The 21,712-nt window shown below is 47.4% G+C and overlaps 2 protein-coding genes across 20 annotated transcripts in view; one reads left to right on the top strand and one right to left on the bottom strand.

Annotated features, from left to right (window-relative positions):
• The window catches only part of LOC6507630 (collagen alpha-1(XVIII) chain), a 48,303-nt gene that overhangs the window by 14,218 nt on the left and 12,373 nt on the right, over window positions 1-21,712 (top strand). For 7 of the 19 annotated variants that reach the window (XM_044714809.1, XM_044714808.1, XM_032453818.2 and 4 more), the window contains 9 exons: window positions 15,322-15,417; window positions 15,972-16,004; window positions 16,095-16,160; window positions 16,468-16,534; window positions 16,608-16,753; window positions 17,061-17,198; window positions 19,158-19,304; window positions 20,936-20,965; window positions 21,364-21,477. In XM_044714809.1, the coding sequence (XP_044570744.1) occupies window positions 15,322-15,417; window positions 15,972-16,004; window positions 16,095-16,160; window positions 16,468-16,534; window positions 16,608-16,753; window positions 17,061-17,198; window positions 19,158-19,304; window positions 20,936-20,965; window positions 21,364-21,477 (837 nt within the window). Of the gene's footprint in view, window positions 1-2,553; window positions 2,842-15,321; window positions 15,418-15,971; window positions 16,005-16,094; window positions 16,161-16,467; window positions 16,535-16,607; window positions 16,754-17,060; window positions 17,199-19,157; window positions 19,305-20,935; window positions 20,966-21,363; window positions 21,478-21,712 lie in introns of all 19 variants that reach the window. The other 12 variants (XM_044714812.1, XM_032453819.2, XM_032453825.2 and 9 more) reach the window with 6 other exon arrangements.
• On the bottom strand, window positions 7,780-8,822 carry LOC6507430. The gene is made up of 2 exons (XM_001955999.4): window positions 8,492-8,822; window positions 7,780-8,443 (listed from the first exon to the last, which is right to left on the bottom strand). Exons 1-2 carry the CDS (start codon window positions 8,735-8,737, stop codon window positions 7,973-7,975), a joined length of 717 nt encoding a protein of 238 aa, XP_001956035.1. The 5' UTR covers window positions 8,738-8,822; the 3' UTR covers window positions 7,780-7,972.

Raw genomic sequence — 21,712 nt, 5'->3', positions numbered from 1 at the left:
AGTCGTACATATTCGGCGCCATTTTATGATGAACCCCATCCGAGTTCAGAGTTCAGAGCTCTGATTTCTGGTTAACACATAAAACCCTTACAAAAATGCGAACTGAACGGAAACGTCTTTGATGACGACGAACTATGATTATTTTGTAATTTTATGACTGCCCCCGAGAGCGGCTGAAGCCCCAACCAATGGGGCGTTACCAATAAACATAAATTATGCAAATTTTTGACTTTAATTATACGAGCTGATAGAACCGCCCAGCTCCAGCCCCAGTCCCCACCCATGCCGATTATTTGGTTTGTTATTAATTAAGCAGAGCTTCCAGGAGCGCGTTTTAATCATTGGGAACACGCGTCCTTATTACCATCTGTGGAATCATATAGTATGGCCCACATTCAGAGGGTCTCTGAGGAAGCCGGAGGAGCTGTCGGGCTTATCGATCAAACGCTCACAAAAGTCCCCGCCCCGGGGTTAGACATTAGACATTTCTTCCAGTGACGTTTTGTTTTCTACTCCGCCCCCGTCTCAGGGATTCATGTGTGACACATGTACGGGTGTATTTCCATTCCGTTTCAGAACCCACTCTCACTCTCACTCCCATACCCATATCCTTTCCGACCTTGTCACAGATAAGTGCAGACAAAGGAAACTTTGTGCGGAAGACGGTGCTTATTAAAAATTACACGTCAAACTCGGTATCCTAAAACGCACGCACGAGATGAGTTGGCAGAACTAACTGGGCTGGCTGGTTTCCGGCTGAAACCCTTTTTTAAATATGTCGAGCCATTATCTTCATTAGGCGCTAATGTCCGAAAGGGTTTCCCCATCACCGACACAACTATTTCATCCTTTTAAAACTTTTCCTCGGCCGGATTTAACTTTTCGGCTGCCATGACAACTTCAGAAGTCGTTACTCATTTTTGTGTACTTAATTTGGAGAGGAGATATGGAGAGGAGATCCTCCTTATCGCAGCACCATCCTCTCCATTTTTTGCCGGCCCAGGAGCCATGAGCCATGAGTCGGGGATCCAAGGAGCAGGTAATTTCATTAGAGAACTTGAACCGCGTCAGCGTCAACTTTAAGCTTTAACTCCGAAGGCCTCCGACGGCCTGCAGTCGAAGGCGGCAGAATTTTAATGCCGCGTGAAGAATGCCAGGGGTGTCCTTTGGGAGGATTCCTCCTCCGGACTCAAAGGGACATGGGCCGGGGGTGACAGAGGGATGGGTGTGGAGATGTGGCCGGTCGCTTGACTTGGCATAAAAAAGTTTCTTTTCGGCTTGGCTTCCACTTTTCGGGGCGCGCTAACCAAAAAGTTTGTGTTACGCCGCCTTCGCCGACTCCTCGCTCAATAACTGGTTGGCTTTTCACCCAAAAAAGGGCGTTCTACCGGGTGCAGGGGCGTGGTCGGGGTGTTAAAGACTTAAGGTGAGCCGGGGAGGCGGCTCTAGACTTACACGATTATCGTAATTATGCGTCGTAGTAGCATACTTTTGTGAGCAGCCCCTGTTGTGAGTAGGCAGGCTACACTGTACAGTATGCGTGTGTCTGTTTCGGCCAACTTTTGCCGCAATTATGTAGGTTGCCAAAGTTGTGGGTCTCATTTTATTTTTATTTTTATTTCACTTTCGCTCCTTGCGATCCTTGCTCCTCCCCCTCCAAGGACGCTGCAAAACATTCGGCTTATGCCTTTATGCGGTTGCCAAAAAAGCAAAAAGGCGACAAGGAGTCTGAGTTTTTCTAACAAGACATCTTGCCAACATGTGACCAATTTCAGAGCTGCCTCTGACGTGGCTATAATTCAATATTTTTTGGCCAAATAAACTTGTTGGCAGCTTAACTTTTTAGCAGAAAGTCCACCTCCACCTCCACCGGGCCGGGCCAGGCCGGGCGAGATGGGGTGCATTAAAAGCGGTCTTTACAGGGTGTCAACGCGCCCTTTCCACACGTCCTCGTGCTGGCCATATTTTTCAGCCGCCACCCTCGGCGCCGCAAATCAGTGAGAAAATGCTGACAAGCGAATGGGAGGGAGGCGGAAAAAAAAACGAGAAACAGAATTAAATAAAACGTATTACATTTGTAGCGTTTACAGGAAGCGAGCGTGAGGTCCTGGCTTGAGTGCCTGTTAAGGGGCGTGTGTGTGAGGTCCGGAGTGCTTGTGGCATGTGTACAAAAACGCTTTGTGGCAAGGCAGGAAAGCCAGCCAAGGCATGGCAAGGCAAGGAAGGGCGAGGCAAGCACCTTCCTTCCTTCTGGCCAAACATCTGGCTGCGACGCGTCAGGATGGGGGGGAGTTCACAAGGTTAATACTTGGCCACAAAAGCCATTAGGCATCGCCAATATCCCTAAGCCAAAGTCCAGGCGGGTCAAATACACTCACTCGCACATCGCAAATCGAAATGGAAATGGGAATCGGAATAGAAATAGAAACAGAAACCGAACCAGAATCGAAACCAAAACCAAAACCATTTGTGTGGGAGTGCGAGAGTCCTCCAAACTCCAAACCACAGACCCCTCCAACTAATTAATATTCCAATTTATGCATTTTCTTCCAGGCCATTCGGTTCGTCGTCGCCCGTCGTATTTTCGTTCGTTTTCCGCGTTGATTTTTCCGTAGTGCTTTCCGTGGAAAGTGTTGTAATTCGCATCGGCGTCGGCATCGGTCGGAAGACGTGTAAATATCGTACAAAATGGCAATGGTTATATCGACGCGTGCCAAGCTCGTGATTACCGCCCTGATCCTGTTCTTCCTGCTCGGCATCGTCCTTGTCACGGGCTCCACGAAGGGCTGGTTCAATCCCAACCGGTACAACGGCGCGGAGCGTGTGGCAGCTAGGATTCAGGTATGGTAACCCACTCCCGACCGCAACAAGTAATCCTCCGTATTCGGAATGGCATTTCAGACTAATTAAAAGCAAAAGAACTCTCCAATTAATTATAATCATAATCAACACGTGTCTGCCTCACTTTACGTTTCTGCTACACTATAAAGCGGGCAATGGGTAATGGTTAATGGGTAATGCTGAATGCTTCACATCCGCCCCTTTAAACACAAACAAATGTCACCGCTGTGGGCTGGGATTCCCTCGCCACTGACCAGCCAGGACGGAGGTCCTCCTGGAGGAGGTCAGGGGTGTCGGCTCTATCGCGGCTTATGCCCGTCCAGCACGCACACAACAAACACACAGAGCACCCACAACAAGTTGGAAAACTTTTAAACACACACCGGCAAACATGCGAGCAGTCGCCGCAAGGAAAGAGCAAATAAAGCATGCCCAGGTGCACTGGAAGAAATTGCAACTACCTAATACTACGAGAGTCCATTTCACCAATAGGTATTCTCTGCAATTTCTTCGAGTGCCTACATTCCCTGCACTATGCGAAAACAAATAAAGTTTATTGTGACAAATGTTTCATGACAACAGCACATTTCGTCCTGGGCCGGGACACCTGCCGCCCTTAGCCCTTAGCCCTTGCCCGGTGTGGCCCGCAGGTGAGGACTGGCGCTACTGCTGTGCAGATATAAATAAAAAGCCATTGCAATTATTAGAGCACATTATAAGCATTTTGTTGCCGGCGCTCGCTCACAAGATAAATTGATAAACCTGACATGGGTCTGGACTCCGGCCGGAGTGTTTGTAACGAGCTGGGTTTTTAGTTTTGTGGCTTTTCGGGAGTCCACGCGGCGTATACGCAATGTCTGTTTTTACATCCCGTCCAGGTGCCGGGGCTGTTGTTTTCCCATCCAAAGTGTTGGATGATATTCCATCAAGAGTCGCTTAATGGCCTTTTGGTGTTTGCTTTTTAGAGGTGGAAGAAGTATTTGAAAAGTATTCTCCAATCAAGGTAATGGGAGGAGTCTATAAATTGTAGAGGAAAACATCCGACTTGAGTTCAAATTTCTTAGGAAACATTTCTTTAGCATAATTAATTTAATTAAGGAGACACAAAGCCGCATTTCAGTTTAGTTTGGTTTAGGCCTTGAAGAAACTCTACCAACCACAAGGTATTTGCCATTTCCGAGTTCTTGGGAATTGGATTCTTTATTTATGAATGGAAATATTTTAGAGTATTTGTAGTATAGTTCCATTTAATTAACCATTCAAATATATACGATTCGAGGTAAAGAAACAATGCAAAAAAAAGAGCAAAACTTCCCCTTTTGTCCTTTTATTTTTCCTCGCATTCTCTTCGCCTTCAAGGACCCGCCAATCGCGGACCCCCAATACGAGGCAACTTCGACTAATACCTGCATAATTGTTGTGCTAATTTTGTCAGCCCGCCCAGTTAATGTTTCTATTGACACCCGTCCGGCACGCCCCTCACGCCTCCCTGCTCCTTGCTCCTCACGCCCCTCAATCCCGACACGGAGCCTTCCCTATATTCCCCTGTAGTTGCACTGCTTTGACATTATTTACGCTTACTTATGGGCTTGGCTGGCGCTCACCTGACCCTCCCGGTCTCTGAAAACAGTGATTAAACTAATTTTATGCAGCAGCGAAGCAGGACGAGGGCGCCAACAAGGATACTAGCCAGGACACTGGCCAGGTGGGGCGAGGCCGGGCGGGGCAATAAAAAACCATTTAAAACATTCAAAGTGTCGCCTGGGAGAGCGGGGTCCGCTGAATGTCGACAAGCGTTAACGGGCTGACTTCGATATGGAAACAAAGTCGACGCTTTGGCTTTATTTTTCCATTTATTTTCATCGACTCGGACACTGGGAGAAGTAATGATTGAGTTTGGAATTGAGGTGTCCCCCCAGAAGGCATACAGTTTAGTAGGACTAGACATTTATGGATAATGGTGTTGTTCTAGTGTACTATATATTCCATATTTTTCCCAGTGTACTGCCAAATGTGTGTGTGGTAAACGCGAAAAGGAAAACGAGCACAACAGCCAAAGAAACAAAGTTTAGCAATAAAATCCTAAAAACAGTGGAGCGAGTGGCGAGGCGCAGTCTGGCTGTTAATAAAGCCATTTCTGCATGGGCTGTCGTTCCACCTGTCTCACCTGACGCCCTCCACTAACTACCCACAACCACCCACTGTGCAGCAAGGCGATGGGTTCATTAGCGATGGCTTACATTACAAAAGCTTGGCGAGGTTGTTTTCGCTGCTTTTCTAGTTTCCTTGGCGCTGTTAATTACGACCAGAAGCTAAATCGGGAAAAGGGGGCAGGCAGAGCTGGCTGGCTAAGTGGAGAAAACGGGGAGCGAAAGCCACGCCAGCCGCACAATTGGAAATTTATAAAAATTACACGTAGATTGACAGGCAATTTGTCCTTGCCTAATACGAGGCGGTTATCCACTGGCAGGACACAGGAGGAGGCAGAGGCAGAGGCGAAGGCGAAGTTGGCTTACTGACAGATTCCCATTCTTGTTACCAACTCCGGCGGGTCGGGACATGTGGCTTGCGTGGCAGGTCTATTAGGTTTCATTAGTGCCTAATTACCCGAAAGCGAAATTAGTCGAAAGCCAATTATAGTTAATGCATTTAGTCTGGCGGGCCACTGCCGTCAATAGTCGGACATTTATGAGTCCTTTCCGATTCCCGCTGTCTGTCTCCCATTTGTTTACTGCGCAATTCTAATTAATGAGGTCGTAGATGACAGGGAATGGTATCCTTCGATAGAGCAACGAAAAATGGGGCCAGAAAGCCCCTAGAACTATTCTTCCTTCTGCATCCAGGAAGTGCAGCATTTTTCCTATAAACAGAAATACCTGAAATTGCCGAGTAACAATCTCAACGAAATAGGAGAGTCCTGCTATCCAAACTGTGTACTTCCAGAGCTCTATTCCCTGAAAATTTCAAATCTAATCCCCAACATTCCTGATGTGTATAAATTCCGAAAGGCAAAACATTAAATATTGAACGACTTGCCTCTCCGTGCATTTGATTTATGAAAACATATTATACCCCATGCTATCGCCTGCCAAGCAGCAGGAGCAAGGAGCTGGCACACGGATACGGATACGGATATTTTGAGAGAGCTCTTCCACGGGCCGGGCTGGGCCTGGGAATATAAGCATATGAAAAACTAGCTTCCGTTACGTTTATGATAATATTTTATTAAAGCGCAGCATGCCACTATAACTGTGAGTTATCGGGCAGAGGGGGGGACCGGGGCAGGGGGAATGTTGCACGCACCAATCGGAGCCATAGAACAGGGTGGGATGTGTGGGAGGCGACTCCTCCTTGGAAGTCGATGACGATGTCGACACGCCCCGCCAAGCGTCCATAATAAATTTATTATTGCGCTGCGCCAGAAGTTGGAGTTGCCTTTGTTTGTGCCCCTCCTGCCGCCCACTGCTGCCTCATGGTAGTTCCAATTTGATGGCATAGATACCGCCCCGAAAGTCGAAAGGCAACTTTTCGCCAGCAACTGACTTCTGCGGCTTCGACAGCCAGATAGGCAAAACAAAGTTTCGCCTTTTTGCCAAACTTGTTGCATTGACAACCTGCAGCGGGAAGTTGCATCTGGCAGATAAGGGCACTGGGAGAAAAATGAGATAGTATCTCGAAAGAATATCTTATCATTGCCTGCCTATTTCAAGGCGAACTCTTCCGAAGAAGTCACTATATCTTGAGTATTTGTGGTAGATCGGTTAGGGTACAAGTCCTTCGACTCCTCCCAGGGCGCGAATGGGTAAAATATTTATAAGAACCTCATTTTTTCCGTGCACTGGCATCGAAGTAAACGGTACTATCCCGCTGGTGTGCAAATTGGATGCATTTGAACCCTGCAGATGCCAGCGTGTTGACAACCGCCACGCACTTGGATGCCCCAAAGGGAGCAGCATGGAGTCAGGACCTGGTTATGGGGAGGATGGAGGATGGCGGGATGACAGGATGGCAGGATGTATACCTTTCCACTGCCGCAATATAAATAGCACTGATTTGTGCTAACAAATACGATGCGGAGCTGCTACGGGGGCTGGGCTGTCTCGCATATCTGCTATCTGCGACTTGCTGGCAAACCCGAAAGTTAAGCCAACCAACCATACAACCCATTTGTTTATTATGAAAATACGGGCTGGCTTGGTCTCGTGAGTGGAGCTCCATATCGTTGTCCTGTACATCAGTGTGCTTGGGTGTGTGCGAGTGTGGGTGTATCTGCGTGTGTGTGTGTTTGCAAGTGCATGGATGTGTGAGTGCTGCCCACAAAAACCTTAAACTGATGACACACTTCACATGGAGGTTTCTGCCTCTGGCCCTTGTTCTGGCTCTTTTTTCGTTGCCGTGTGCCCGTTGGTCTTGTACAGAGAGAGAAATTTCAGAGTACTAGCCTAAAGACAGTCTTAAATATCATGTTTCCTATTTCTTAAATATCATATACCAGACTTGGTAGTCTTGGACAATAAAAACTAAAAATACAAGATTTTAAAACCTTAATACTTGCCGAGTTAATAGCATATTCTTCCTTAATTTTTTTATTCTTCTTCATTTTATTTATTCTTATCTAATTCTTAGTCCCTGCTTTTCTCCCAGTGTAGTTCACAGACGGCTTTCGGTGCTGCATTTCCGCTTGAATGGCGTCTCTGCTCGGAGCAACTAACAGCCCATTGACAAGGGGCCGTGGGTGGAGGGTGGAGGGAAGCTAGGGGGGCGAGAAGATGGGAGGGCAGGAAGGCTGGGCCACCCCCACAGCCCCCACCGGCCGGAGGGAAAGGGGGGTAAGTGTGTCACCACACACGACCACGTAACTGAAAGGCATACTTACCGTTTTAAAACTGTGCGCTCTGTACATGGCACACTATATATTGACTTTGAAGCATAAAAAGCTTTCCCAGATACTCCAATACACTGGAGGCGAACTCTTTATTACGGCCCGAGCAGGAGCAGGAGCCGTGAATCCGCATCTGTATCTGTAGCCTAACGTGTAGAAAATGTATCTGTATATCAGCATCGGTAAAAGCACAATGAAGTAACGCCTTGGGAAAAGAGGACGACGGGCTGACTTCCTGATCGGAGGAGCTTAACGTTGGGCCTTGGCTTTGGCTGTGGCTTTGGATTTCCTTTTTAATGGTTTCTGGAGGCTGGCTAGCTTATCGAAAGGTTCGTCTCTGGACTCTTCTGGCACCTTCAAGGGGATCTCAAAGAGTGCGCAGAAGTCCTGCACAAAGTTCCTCAGGCTCGTGAGTCGCGTCTGGAGGCGTACGAAGCTCTTCTCGTCGAAGATCTTCACCTTGATCCTGTCGGACGTGTCGAGGGTCTCGCTGGCCTGGTCGTAGATGCGCCTTCGCTCCTCAATGACGTGGGTGCAGAGGCGACCAAAATTCGTCACAAAGTCGGTCATGTCCTGGATAAGATCTGCCACCAGGTAGTACTTCTTGCCCTTCTGGGTCTTGGTTTTTGAGGCGAAGTAGGCGTAGTCGAACTTCTCGGCAATAGCTTTAAGGTCTTCTGGCATTCCTTGGAGGGCTCTCTTCGTATAGACCAGGATGCCCTATAGAACCAGAGATAGAATCTCGCCAAGATATCCACTACTACTTACATTCATGTCAGTAATGGCGTGGGTATTCGAGAACAACTCGTAGTCGGGCCACCAGTCCACTACGACCTCGTCGTACTCGTCCCGCGTGGCGGGCACCATTCGGGTCAGGAGGATCTCGTTCAGCTGGGCCGTTCGGGGCTTCATCAGTTCCAGGATCAGACTTCGCAGCTCGCCGACTTGTTCACTTCCCTTCGAGTCCTTTGTAGCCGAGACCAGCAGTCTATTGGGGATTTTTGGGGCTTGCATTGCGGTTTGTCGAAAGGAATATAAACTGAGGGGTGGGTGAAAAAGGGCACAAGTATTGAAGTGAGTTCTGGGACTGAAGTATATTGCTAGCACTTACTAGATCTACCTTTTCTAGCCCTACACTCCTAAGAGTGTATCTCGAGTGCCAAATAGTTGCCACCATCTGATGTCCCAGGAGAAGGCTTACGCTGCGTATACGCAACGTTGTCACAGTCTGTTTGCTTGGGGTTTTGGAAACTGTCTAAACCAACACAGGAGCAGCCTCTCCCCGGGCCAGAGACACTGACAGAACCAAACTACATAAAACTGAGATTTGAATCATTTTTTCGAGGCGTTTTCCCACTCGTCCATGACTAATTGTAGCTGCATAACAAGTAGCTACAGGATATACTCTTAGACCCTTTTTCCCTCAGTGGATACAGATATACTTTTCAGCCAGATTATATATATGTAGCCAGATAGGCACTGAAGGAGACTGAGAGACAGACGGACGGACGGGCTGGCGCAAAAACTTTTCGAGATTTGTGTCAGCTCGTTTGAGAATTAGTCGTAGGTTTTTAGCAAAATTAAAAAAAATCTGTCACTATGCGGTTGGCATTTGCCGTCTCATTGTTTTTTTGGTCCCCAGATCCTTTCTCTGCCCCATTCCATCCCCTCTGGTTGCCTTTACGTCCTGATCCGGCCTCCGTTTTAGTTTTAGTTTATGTTTTCATTTGTGAGCCTCGGCTACTATTTGGATAGTCGCCCCAGCCCGCTGCACACGGCCTCTGTGCAGCACAGGACATTCGTACACATCCTGGAAGGGGTATTGCGTGTGTGTGCCGTGCTCTCTGTATATCCTGTGTCATGTGCTTGGCTCGGCTTTGATGCGACTACGTCTTAAATAATTTATGTGCCGCAAAATGTGCAAAGTAATTTATTCTGATTATATGCAGAAACAAAAACAGAAAGCGGTCCAAAATGAAAATGGGCATCAAATAAAATGTGAAACGGCCGCCAAGTGTCAAAATAAAATGTGAAAAAGGACCTACGGCGGTGGAGTCAAGTGCAGAGTAAAGAGAATTAAGTCCTGCACCTGGGCACCTGGGCACCGGCTCTTCTTGAAATCGGGGGCCGTAAAAATTTATGTTGCTATAATTTAGCTTTAAAATCGCTCCAATCCACAACCCACTTCATCCGCAAAAGTGAAAAGTGGGATAGGAAGTGGGCGTGGCACAGCCTGGGAGGCGCTGCGAGTGGGTGGGTTGTGTGGGTGTGGCACGCATTTAAACGGAAATAAAATAAAATTACAAAAAGTGCGCAACTTTTTGACGTTGCGATTGTTATCCTGGCGTTGCTGTTGCTTTCCAGTATTTTCCTTTCCTTCTCTTTTTTTTCGTTTTTTTTTTGGTAGCTCTGAGGGCCGAAACGGCTGTCAGAAAGTGATTTAGAAACTATGCTATGAACCGACCCTACCTTGGCCAGGTCGGTGGCGGCTCGGCTCGGAATTGGCATTTGTTTGCCGTCGACTGTCGACGGTCGACCGTTTGGCCATAAAGCTGAATTTAAATTCGGGCAGTTGTGGGCCATGGAAGTACCTTGAGAATGAATTGAAATTCAATTTTTAGCCCGTTTCTGTGGGTAGCTAATTGAAGTCAAATTCCGGCCAATTATATTTGCCAGAAAGTGAGGCACCCACTTCACATATCGCGACTTGGAACCAGCTCCCTCGCAAATATGCTGAAAATGTCAAAACGTCGTTTACATATTTAATGCGCTCTAACAGGCTTAATCAACATTACAAAGTAATTAGAGTTAATTCTTTTGTACTTGAACGCACGCCAGTTCCAGGCCCAGACACTGGCACTGGCATTGCCTCTGCCTCTGTCACTTGCCACCTGCCAGGTGCCACAAATGCACGGAGAGAATACATTTCCATCTAATATAGTAAGTCTGAAAAAAGAGTGGAATTTCTAGAATTTTATATGACTAGTTGTTTATGAGACCTCGGAATTATTATTCCATTCATTATACTTTTTGCTATTTGACATTTTAGTTCAAGCTTCTGATTTTAAAGTAGTTTTCTTATATAATCATTTTTTGCCTTCAGAAACCTACTTGATTAGCAATGATTGAGTCATTTTCTCTCAGTGTCGGAGATGGCACAGGTAGTCGGTGGCAGTCAAAGTGCTTACGCATGTCATCGGTGACAGAGCGACTGGGAAACGATGACGCTGCCAAAGATCCTGGAGATGACGAGGACCACGCGGATGATATCCGTATCTGTAAACTGTTGCGCGCCAATTTGCATGGTTAATTATCTATTAACTTGGGCATAACTTTTCCGCCAGTTTATACTTTTGGAGCGGGCGGGGGAGTGTGAGGGTGCAGCGAAAGCGAATGCAGAGCTACTCCGTCACACAGATACACCAACACACACCCAAAGCAAATAAGGAGTGTGCCAGAGCGAGATGTAAATACGTACATCCGTTTCCGCCCGTGTCCTGGCAGTGGCAGGCAGGACGAACTGCAAAGGGACGTAAAAATAATAACCACGCCGGAAAGTTTAGTGAATTCCCTAATGCTCTGTACTTGCGAGTGGAAATAAAAGCAAATTCCGTTCCCAATTTTGAGCCATTACCTCGGGAGGGCCCAATAAAGTACATGTTTAGGACTGTGGAGCACCCCCAGTCGAGCATACCCCGAGGAGCGCAGTTTAACAAGTTTATGATAATCTTAATGCCTAAAGCTTCCCTTTGTTTTGATGCTGCACGCCGTAAATTCCGCTTATTAAATATTTGTGCTTAATTAAGAATTTAACTCTCGATGCACACAGGGGGAGTTGGCGGACCAGACTTTAAAATTTGTTTTTATTTTGGGCCACTGTCGCAGAGCTTAGCGGGCTTCATCTCGGCCAGCTGGGGATCGGTTGAGTCCAGGCCCCGATTCACCGAGACGTGGTAGAGCTTCAGCATGAAGGTCAGCAGGGATCGCATGGACTCGCGCAGGTGATCGAAGGCCTGGCAGTCGAAGGTGCGGAGCAGGGTGCGAAAGGCCTCGGCCCGCAGTGGGTCCTGGGGGCACTCGACCCGCCGCTGGATGATCCAGTTCCGGCGACCGATCAGCTGCTGGCACAGCTTCCGCAGCACCAGAATCTCGCTGCCCAGCTGCTTCAGGTCCTCGACTGTCCGAGAGTAGTAGCCTTGCCTTGCCTCAGAGTGCCAGACCTCGCTCGGGGACGAGATCACCTGCTCGCGGATCATCTTCCCCAACCGGTCGAGGTCCTCGGGCATGTCCTCTAGGGTGGAGAGTATGAACTCGGCCGCCTCCTTTATATTCGTGACCGGCAGGCCGCAGCAAAAGATGTAGTAGTCGGATTCGTTTTCGGTGATATCCACAGGACTATCCCTCTGGACGAACATTTTTAGAAACGACTGGATGCGCCAGATGCGCTGATTGAAGGTGTCGCTCATGCAGCTGATGGCTTGCTTGCCTAGCGGATGCATTATCCTTCCCAAGGTTCCAAACAAAAAACTTGTAATTTTTGAAGTGTTTCGAGGTAGCAAAGCCAACTAGAGTACAGAATACTTTCGTTCGTTTGAGAGTTGTGTCCTGGCAATTGATTTATTTCAACTTGTCAGACATTCGTGTCCTTTTGTTCGCCCTATGGATGCGATTCCATTTTCGGTTAATTTGTAAGAGCCCCCAATCGATCTCCATTATTGACACATTTTTGACAAATTGCCAGATAGCCTCTGTGGCCAATAGCAGTGGCAGCTCCGGCTCGGAGTCCTTTTTTCCTGCCACTCCCGCCGCCCGCAACTGAAACGTGTCTGGCATTGCTGAGGAGTCTACCTTTCGGGCCAGTAAAAATGGAAAAGGGTCAACGATTTGCGTATTATTTGCTTTATTTTCAATACGCACTCGCCACCGGGCGGGCCGAGGAGGGGCCAGGTTCGGGTAGACCCTTGTCAGGCTGAGGATACAGCAGGACTCATTGCTAGGCAATGAATGCCTCGCCGCTGCACAAATATCGCCCTGCCCCCTCCCGCCGGGTGAAACGCTGTGTCCTTGCTCCGCTTCTTTCGCATTTCAGTTCATTTCTGGCCTTAATTATGTGCGGCCCAGAACAAACAACAAATGCACAAAACAACATATGTGCTGCACACACAAACAGGCACACTCGGCCCAGTTAATTGCTCATGGCACTGTGGCACTTGACCGACCTGCTGCAGCTGAGACGACCTGCTCCTTATCCCCGCCCGCCTCCTACGCCCCTCCTCCAAGTTGGGCTAAACGCTCACCTGTAAATTATATCATATTCCGCCTGGATCCTCTGCGGAGCCTCCGCCACTGAAATGTGTCTCCGCCTGCGGCCGGCTTTTCGTTATTTAAAGCGGCCTTTGTCTGCGCTTGACCCTCTGTCACGGGTCGGCAGTGAGGGGGAGTGCCGGCCAGAAGTCCCCAAATCCCAGCAGACACTGGGAGAACAAGCTAGAAGTTCGAAACAGGTCACTTAACATTGGGTTTAGCCCCCAATGAGAGTACGAGTCAGCGGCAGAAAAGAAAGGAGTTTACTTTATGATACCCTGTTTTCGTCCTTATTCTTCTCTTATTTATTTCTCTCTCTGCACCTGTTTACTTGCCTCTCTTCTGCTCGTTGTCGTGCACAATATTGCGCAGGAATCCGGCTTTGATGTCCTTTTATCAGTTCATCGCTCTGAATTTCTGTCGTGCTCGAATGCGGTCCGAAAAGGGTTTTCATTGCCATCGAGGTTAAGTCCTTTTTGCGATGCCGAGATAGTTTCTCTTTTTCCCCGGCTTCTACTCGGATAAGCAAATGTACAGTTAATAAAATGGCCAGAGCTGGTACAGTAATTATTTCCACGAAAAGGGGACTCGGCTTCATTGAAAATTCTGTCTCTGAGAATGCATTATAGAAAATGAGTTCCCCCGGAATGGCCTCCGCTGTCAATCCACCTCGCCGCGGAGAATGCCGGGCACGCCCCAAAATGGCGACTTTTGCGGCGCGGTCGCCAGCCCAAAAACGCCACTTCCTGCTGCTTAATTTCCGCTTCAAGTGAATTTCCTTGCTGCTAATTTTGTTGCACACTCCCGTGTATGTTTATGCGGTTGTGCCGCAAAGCACGTGCTCTCCTCGTGTCCGTAACTGGGCCACACGGACGCGAGCACGAACGGACACGGAGCCGGACACAAACACGGACATTGCTTTCATGCTTGGGCTCTCCGGCCAGTGATTTTCGCCGGATCGCATAGTTTCTTGAAACAAAACCAAAGCCAACACAGAAATCCAAGCCAAAACAAAGCGGGCCAGAAACAAAGGCGAAAACTTTAATATCCGCACTCGAAATGGCACAACAGCAACAAGCTACATGGGAACAATGCTCACTTCAATGTCTATTGATGGGGCACGTGTGTGTTACAGCCCCTATCTGCTTGCCCCCTCCAGTTGTCCTTTGTCCTGCCGCCAAAGTTTGCTGTCGTTTATGCGCAGGAAGTTGAAGTTTTAACACGAACTTGGAACAATTCATTCTTCTCGAGAGCACTCGAGTTCTGTTTAAAAAGATGTTCAAACCAAAAGATACCAAAGTTTATTTCAGTTTTCTTTTGGAAAGAATTTAAATTCTGGAAATCAAAGGACTCTAGTCTATAGCTCTCTTGCTAGATTAAGGCAATCGCGATTGTTTCTATATATATGTATTTCTTCGCCATAAACCAAGGATCCAGAAACCAGAATCTCGATTGTGTCGCTGTGCCAGGCTTGGCTCGAATATTAAGCTATTGTGGGCCTTGGCAGCACGCTTTTAACCCGAAATTCAACGAGTTAGCGTCTCAGACAAAACTTTTTTAACTGAGCGGCAGGATAAAAGCTCCTCGGCCAGTACTATCATTCACAGAAGCAACAGAGGAAGCAGGAGTAGGAGCTGCAGCAGAAGGAGGACTACCATTACGGGGGATTAGTCGGCTAGGAGTCCCGAGACCTGAGTCCTGGGCCTGAGTGTTTGCTGCCATTTTTATTTGCCGGGTCAGAGTTTATGGCGAATGTGCAGTGAGCATTTGTGTCTCTATCTGTGGAAGTAAGTCTGCAGGACGAGGACCTGCCCTGTGTGCATTGTGTTTGCGGTTCATTGTCTTGATAGTCCCAGTTCCCAGTTCCCAGCTACCATCCTGTTAGTATCTGCGGTTAGCAGTTCGACTTGCCACAGTCCCTTCTGGGCTAATGTGAAATATGCATGCTTAATTGTAATTCTAAATCCGAAACCACGGCACATTAGTAATACGGGCTGCAGGGGCAGTGGCAGCGCCAGTGGCTGTGACTCTGACTGTTGCAAATTAACATCAATAATAAATTTCGATTTGCAGCAATTACGAACGGGGCAGGTCGGGGAGTTGCACTATCGGGGCTCCGATCGGAGCCAACTCATATATGAAGCATGTATTTGAAAATATATAAAATCCCCGCAAATTGATTGATTTATTATGTATTTGCGTGGGGGCTGTGGAGAGCGTTTCGAAAATTATTCTGCTGGCATTGTGGGGCGCAATTGTATACTTCCTAACACAAATGTAAATATTTAACGCAGGGCTTTTTAGAAAAAATCAATGTCTATGGTAATCCCGACGCCATAAACTACACATGCCAGCCGCCCCCAAAGGCATCGGCTGCCCCCACAACGCCGGTAAGTCCATATCCACATCCATGTCCACATCCACAATACCCACATCGACATTGTCACCACATTAAAATCCGCAGAGTGAAATGCATTGGCTCGGATTTAAATTAATTAATGAATAGTCAGTCGAATGAAGAGCAGAGCCTAGCCAGCAATCATCTTACTGATAAATTACATTAAAATTGCATTTCATCTGCATAAGCGAGGCAATATTTGCATAGGATTTGCGTTCAATTATTGAGACTGCTAATGCTGCGAATAACATGTAATCAGGTACTTTAATACGATTATGCATTTTTAATCCGAGGACAGCGAAGTCATATTTGGGGCTTCGGAGCTCGAAAGGATAAGCTGCCTGGCTTAAGGATGCAAATTCAAAATGAAATTCTACGTCGCCAGTGGGGAGAGGTGATAATCGTATTTCTTTTATTAAATTGGCCATGAGGAGAATAATAAATACTTTAGGCTTATTGTGTTCTAGCTTTATTAAGTTTCTTGCTTTGCCCCTTTTTGAGTTTATATTTTGGCATTATATTTATTATTTATATCCCCTTTCAAAGGATGAGGATTCGCCATTCGAAGGATCTGGAGAGGTATGTTTGTTTCAAAATTGATTTTCTTCCATCTTTTTATTTTCAACCCGTTCTTCCGTTCTTACTTTTCATCTTTATTTTGATCCCAAGGATATTAATTTTGAAGATTCAACAGAATTCGATTTTTCGAATATCGATTGGAGTACAAGCCTCGAGGTTAGTTCAGTGATAATTATAAATAATTGATAAAATGCAAATGGAAAAGCGTTCAAATGGCCGCCAAGGACTTGGAGGGCCATTGTTTTGCCACGGCCATTGTTGACAGGGCTCTTGAAATGGCCAACAAATGGGGATCCTGGTCAACATTGTGGCTGCACTCGGCATAATTAAATATTTATATTTAGTAATAAGTTCCTGACACTCCTGGTGGACTGATCCTCCGCCAGGACCTTTCAGTCTATCGATGCTTCGCAACACCACTTTGCACTCTCGGCTTAATGAGTTTTCAATTTCCATTTCGCAGGCGACAGACCCCTACGACGCCAGTGGCATGCAGCCCCCGGGACAGACGCAGTACACGCACGAGAGACGTAAGTGCCACCGGAATCCGGGCCCAGTGCCGTAGCCTCATGCTAATGCGATGGCTTTGCTTTTCTTTTGCAGCGTACCGCGGCATCAAGGGCGAGAAGGGAGAGCGGGGGCCCAAGGGGGACAGTATACGGGGTCCTCCGGGACCGCCGGGTCCGCCCGGGCCCAAAGGGGAGCCGGCCGTCTATCCGCCCTTCGTGGAGACAACGAGTGCGGGGGCTGTAAGTGTTGCATTATGAAAGCTATTCCGCCAGTGGCAGTTGCACGGAGAAAAAAAGTTGTTTTTTTTAAATAATTTTAATTCTTAAAATATTAAATGACACATTGACTTTCTACTTCCTCCTATCCACCCGAAAGATTCCTACAATCTCGGGTTCGAATTTCAACGATTATTGCTCAAATACATTTTTTCTCCCTGCCGTTGTGGCGGGCAACGCGAAATTGCCCGGCATAATGATGTGTCCTGGTTATATGATCCCTGGATCCTTGGCGAGGTGCTAAGTTCCGCTTCGTTTTTATCCTTCGCAGAAATACACTGGCGAGTGTACATGTAATGCGTCTGATATCCTAGAGGCCATCAAGGACAACGAGTCGTTGCGGGAGACGCTGCGTGGAGTGCCCGGCAAGGATGGCAAGGACGGAAAGCCCGGAACCCCTGGTCACACCGTAAGTATCAATTCCCCCGGGAGGACATTACACTATAGTATAGTATATAGTACAGAATAGGGTCTGGTGAATGTTTCAGGACACAGTCGCCTGGATTTTAACTGATTCGCAGGACCATTTCAGGCGGCTAATCTTCCTTCTTGTTTTTTTTCCGTCCGCTCCTCAGGGGCTTATGCTATCTCTGTGTGTACGGCATTTCCAACTTACAACGGGTTGGCTAAAAGGCAATATTTGACATGAATCTAACACATTTTCAATTTCATTACACACATCGTCTAATCTTCGAGAGTGAGTGAGTGCCAGTCCTGATGGTGGATGGTAGATGGGAGATGGAAGATGGCCGAGGGATCTGGGGATCCTGCATGTTTTCCTCTGTCAAACATCATAATTTGCACAGTGCAGTGTGTGTGTGAGCCAGTGCGAGTGTGTGGCGGGTGTGCGTGTAACCGGAAATGGAAAAAACGTTAACGCACACACCCACTCCCCACATAGAGAAGGAATAATAACGAAAATTTCTTTATGTGCCAGCTCACGCTTAAACACTTATCCACTCTCCGGGTGCTACTCGTTATATTATCTCATCAACTGGGAACGTCTTTGGCAACCATAAGAGTTCACTCTGGATACACAAAAGGATATGTATGACGCTGTGTGTGTCTGTGAACTACACTTGACTATGTACTTGCCATTTACTTCAAGCCATGTGTGCTCTGCTCCTCGCCTCACGCCCCCTGTTTTTCTTGCGGGTCAAAGGCAAAAGTCCACAATGTTACAAGCTCCTCCCACTCCGGCTCCTCGCTCTCAAGTGCTTATCACGCTGCAGAGCCGAAAACTTTGAGGAGCCAACCGAACATGCAGAGACGTCCATTGCTCTTGGAATTATTCAAAAAAGCGAAAGCGAAAGCAGGCCAAACATGGCAGACATTTTCCATTCAATTTTGGATTTCCCTCTCCGGCTGTCCTCCTTTTTAAAATACGTTTTTTTTTTCGGCCACCACTCCAGCAACCTGTGGAACGCAGCCTCTTCAATGCTATGCAATACATCAAAAGGAAAGCGGTATGCCGGACATTCTGCGGTCCATTGCCGGAGGCTAAGTGCTACGGGAAAATGCCAGGCTTCGACCCAAAAATATGCACCTAGAGAAATAAAATCCTCTTCATCCAAAGCCTATAAAGCTCTGTAATTCTATTATAATTTACTCACAGAAGCCCCACATCTTAGATATGGCCTGCCGAAGCATTAGCCCCAAAACCAGCTACAAATAGATTACAAATTACTGAGTGATTCATTTTTCGAGTGCAGGATCTCGAAAGTATTCCGCTGACCCTCCGCAGAGTCCTGAAACCCCACTCCCCCATTAGAGCCCATTCCTCAAGCCTTTGGTAGCGCGGTGAATAATGGCAGGCTGGCGCGCATACCGGAAATTCTTGCGACAACTTTGTTGCCCCACTGCTAATCCCTTAACTAATAGCAATTAATTTAAAAGACGACGATAAGCAACAGCTACACAGAGCTACAAGAACATGGCACGCAAATGGCTCACAGCGTGACCATTTTGCATAAGATTAAGAACATCGGGAGACACATTTTTTGTGTGCCCATCCATGTCGGTATTGGAATGCTAGCCCCAGCCTAAGCCCCAGCCCTGGGCCCAGAGGCCCCCCGAAAACCGCCCGATACCGAACCACATGCCACCACGTAGATTAATGAGCCCGGACTAAAACGCAACGATTATGTAAATCGACCTCAGCCGCAGCCAGTTAGAGTCCCAAGCTCAGAACCTCCTTGAAACCGTACTCTGTAGTCTGTAGTTCGTAGACCGTAGACCATGTAGAACTTTGTAGCACTAAGGACCCAAAACACGTTATATGCACGCCCACTAATGTGATTTATTTCTCTGTCGCTCCCGGCGACGTTCTCTTCCCCTCGCTCGCTCGTCATGGCTTGGACGCAACCAGGGAGCCACCGGAGTGCCCGGAGCTAGGGGCGCCCGGGGGCAGGAAGGTGCCCAGGGGCAGAAGGGCGAGCCAGGCGTCGACGGTATGCCCGGGGTCGTGGGTCCGCCGGGACCACCGGGCCCGCCTGGTTTGCCCGAGAATTACGATGTAAGTATTCCGAATATTTTAATTCTATTTAAATTTCATTAAAGACCAGATTAAGTCTGACTCTAAGGCTTTAAGTGATTTGAAAATGTGTCTGTTAATTTTTGAGTTTAAATTTTATTTTAAGATATTCCACTAAACCACCTATCTTTGGACTTATCAAAGATTTATTTTTAGGTCATACATATCAATACTTCTTAGTTATTATTCTTGCCCTCCAGCATTGAAGGGCAAGGGTATCCCATCTTCGGCCACTCGAAGACTATTTTTTTTTAATTTAATTTTCTCAACTCGATTTGAACTTTACTTTCCACTCAAAATTGCACCTTTTACGATGAACAAACAGACAGGAGCCGTGAGCTCTCAGTTCTCAGCTAATGCAGTTGCTTGCTGTACGTGTCCGTCTCCGTGTCCGTATCCGTCCGGCGAGTCCTTGTCCGTCTGGTTTCATGCCCCTCACACCCCATGCCTCCTGCCGCGTCAGGCCTTGTGCCGCATGCCACATGCCAATGCCGGTGTTCCAGCTTGTGGCAATTACCGTTATCAGCTCAGGGCGCGCAGTTCACGCGGTTAAATGCGGTAACACGCACACAAACACAACTACAGATACCGACCGACTCCCACACACAATACAAACACATCAGTCGTGGTGGTATCCTGGTGGCCTGGTATCCTGGCATCATCCTGGCAGCCAAACCATCCTGGCTGCCATATTTATCGCCGCTTTTCAACGCCGTATGTTGCCCGCTTTCCATCTAACGGTACAATTGTGGGTGGTGTCGTTGAGTGGGTGAGTGGTCGAGAGGTGGGTGGGTGGCTTCGGCTTTGGCAATGGCTGGGCCGTAATCATTATCGCACTGTTACGTTTATGAAAGTGTCAAGCTACTTGTGGTCGACGAGGCGGCAGTAAAAATCAGACAGCCACTCGCCCGTCGGCTCGTCGGCGCGTCGGCCCGCCCATTGTTTAATGTCGGAGGGTTTATCATCATTATCATCGCCCCTGAGCTGGAGAAGGGGCTGGGGATGGGCTCAGGCCGGGGCCTTTTAAAAGCCGTCTACAGAGGGGGTGCGGCATACCCTCTGTGTTATCGCCTAGATTCAGGGGAGGCGCCACAAGGATGTTAGACAAATGGTTTCGCATTTGAATACAAACAGGGAAATTGGTTAAAGGGTCACACCTCAGATTGTCAGGAGAGCCTGCATAAAATATGAGCTTCTATACAGTATGTACAATATTCAAATCATACTCCGAGGTACCTCGGATTCGTAATCCTTAGCGGAAAAAAACTCCGGACTTTTCTAAGCCACAAACTCCGAGGAATAAAATGCTTTTATGTTTATTAGAACGACTTTGGATTGTTTGACACGACTTCTCAGGCGACTTTCTTTGACTTTTATGACTTTCACAAATATTTAACTCACAGAAACCAATTAGGCACGTCTGATGTACGATGTAAGAGTTGCTATTTTGGGTTGATCCTTTTCGTTTTCAATACTTTATCGCCGAGAATGTAAAACCATCTATTAACGTTACGCTCTAATTTCACGCCCATTGCTCTATGCTCTATGTATTGTAAACGTAAATCGTTTCGAAAATATTGTATTCTTATAACCAATCAACACATAAATAACAGATAAATTGGAATCCTACCAGGACCTTCAAGGTATAAACATTTTTAGCTCGTAAAATCTAACTCGTAAGTTCCCACTACCATCTCACTACTTATCCCTAACAAAAACAAACGAAAAAGGTTTGTCGAAAAGGGGGCCACAGAACATGGCATTTAATGGACTAGAACCACTTGGCATCATTAGCCCCGCCCCCAATGGAGATCCAAGGAGCAGGCGGTGGCGGTGGCGGCGCCCCCAAAACAGATCATTAATCAAATTTCCGCCGTGTGTATCCTGGCTGCATGTGTCCCTCGTCAAAAAGGGCCGCCTGCTGCTAGTGCCACTGCAAAAACAAGAAACATGAAAAAATACATAGACTTGGGGCCTACATGTATCGAAAATAAATTGTACAACAAGCAAATATTTAACAAATTACTATGCCTACACACAGGAATCCCTAATGGTCAACTCGATGGGCTCATTCCGAGGGACGACGCAGCCTGGACCCAAAGGTGTGCCCGGCGAGAAAGGCGATGCGGGCCAGAAGGGAGAGCGCGGCGATCCGGTAAGTCAGAGGGCGAGTCTAATAAATGGCACACCTCCCCACCCCACTCTATATTTCCTTCCATAGTCCTCCATAGCCCCCTATCATCCCCAGTGTGTGCATTATAAAGTGTTTTTCGGTCACACACCCGTAACAGGATTGTTGTTTCAAACGTATAATAATTTCTGCCCTATTGACTACTCAATTGATTTCGAGGCTCCCCAAAAGGGCAAGGGGTCCTGCTTTCGCCCAAATG

This window comes from Drosophila ananassae, chromosome 2R (assembly GCF_017639315.1).
Source record: "Drosophila ananassae strain 14024-0371.13 chromosome 2R, ASM1763931v2, whole genome shotgun sequence".
In the NCBI taxonomy this organism is placed as follows: domain Eukaryota; kingdom Metazoa; phylum Arthropoda; class Insecta; order Diptera; family Drosophilidae; genus Drosophila; species Drosophila ananassae.
The sequence above is the reverse complement of the archived record's forward strand: the minus strand, read 5'-3'. Positions and strand labels throughout refer to the sequence as shown.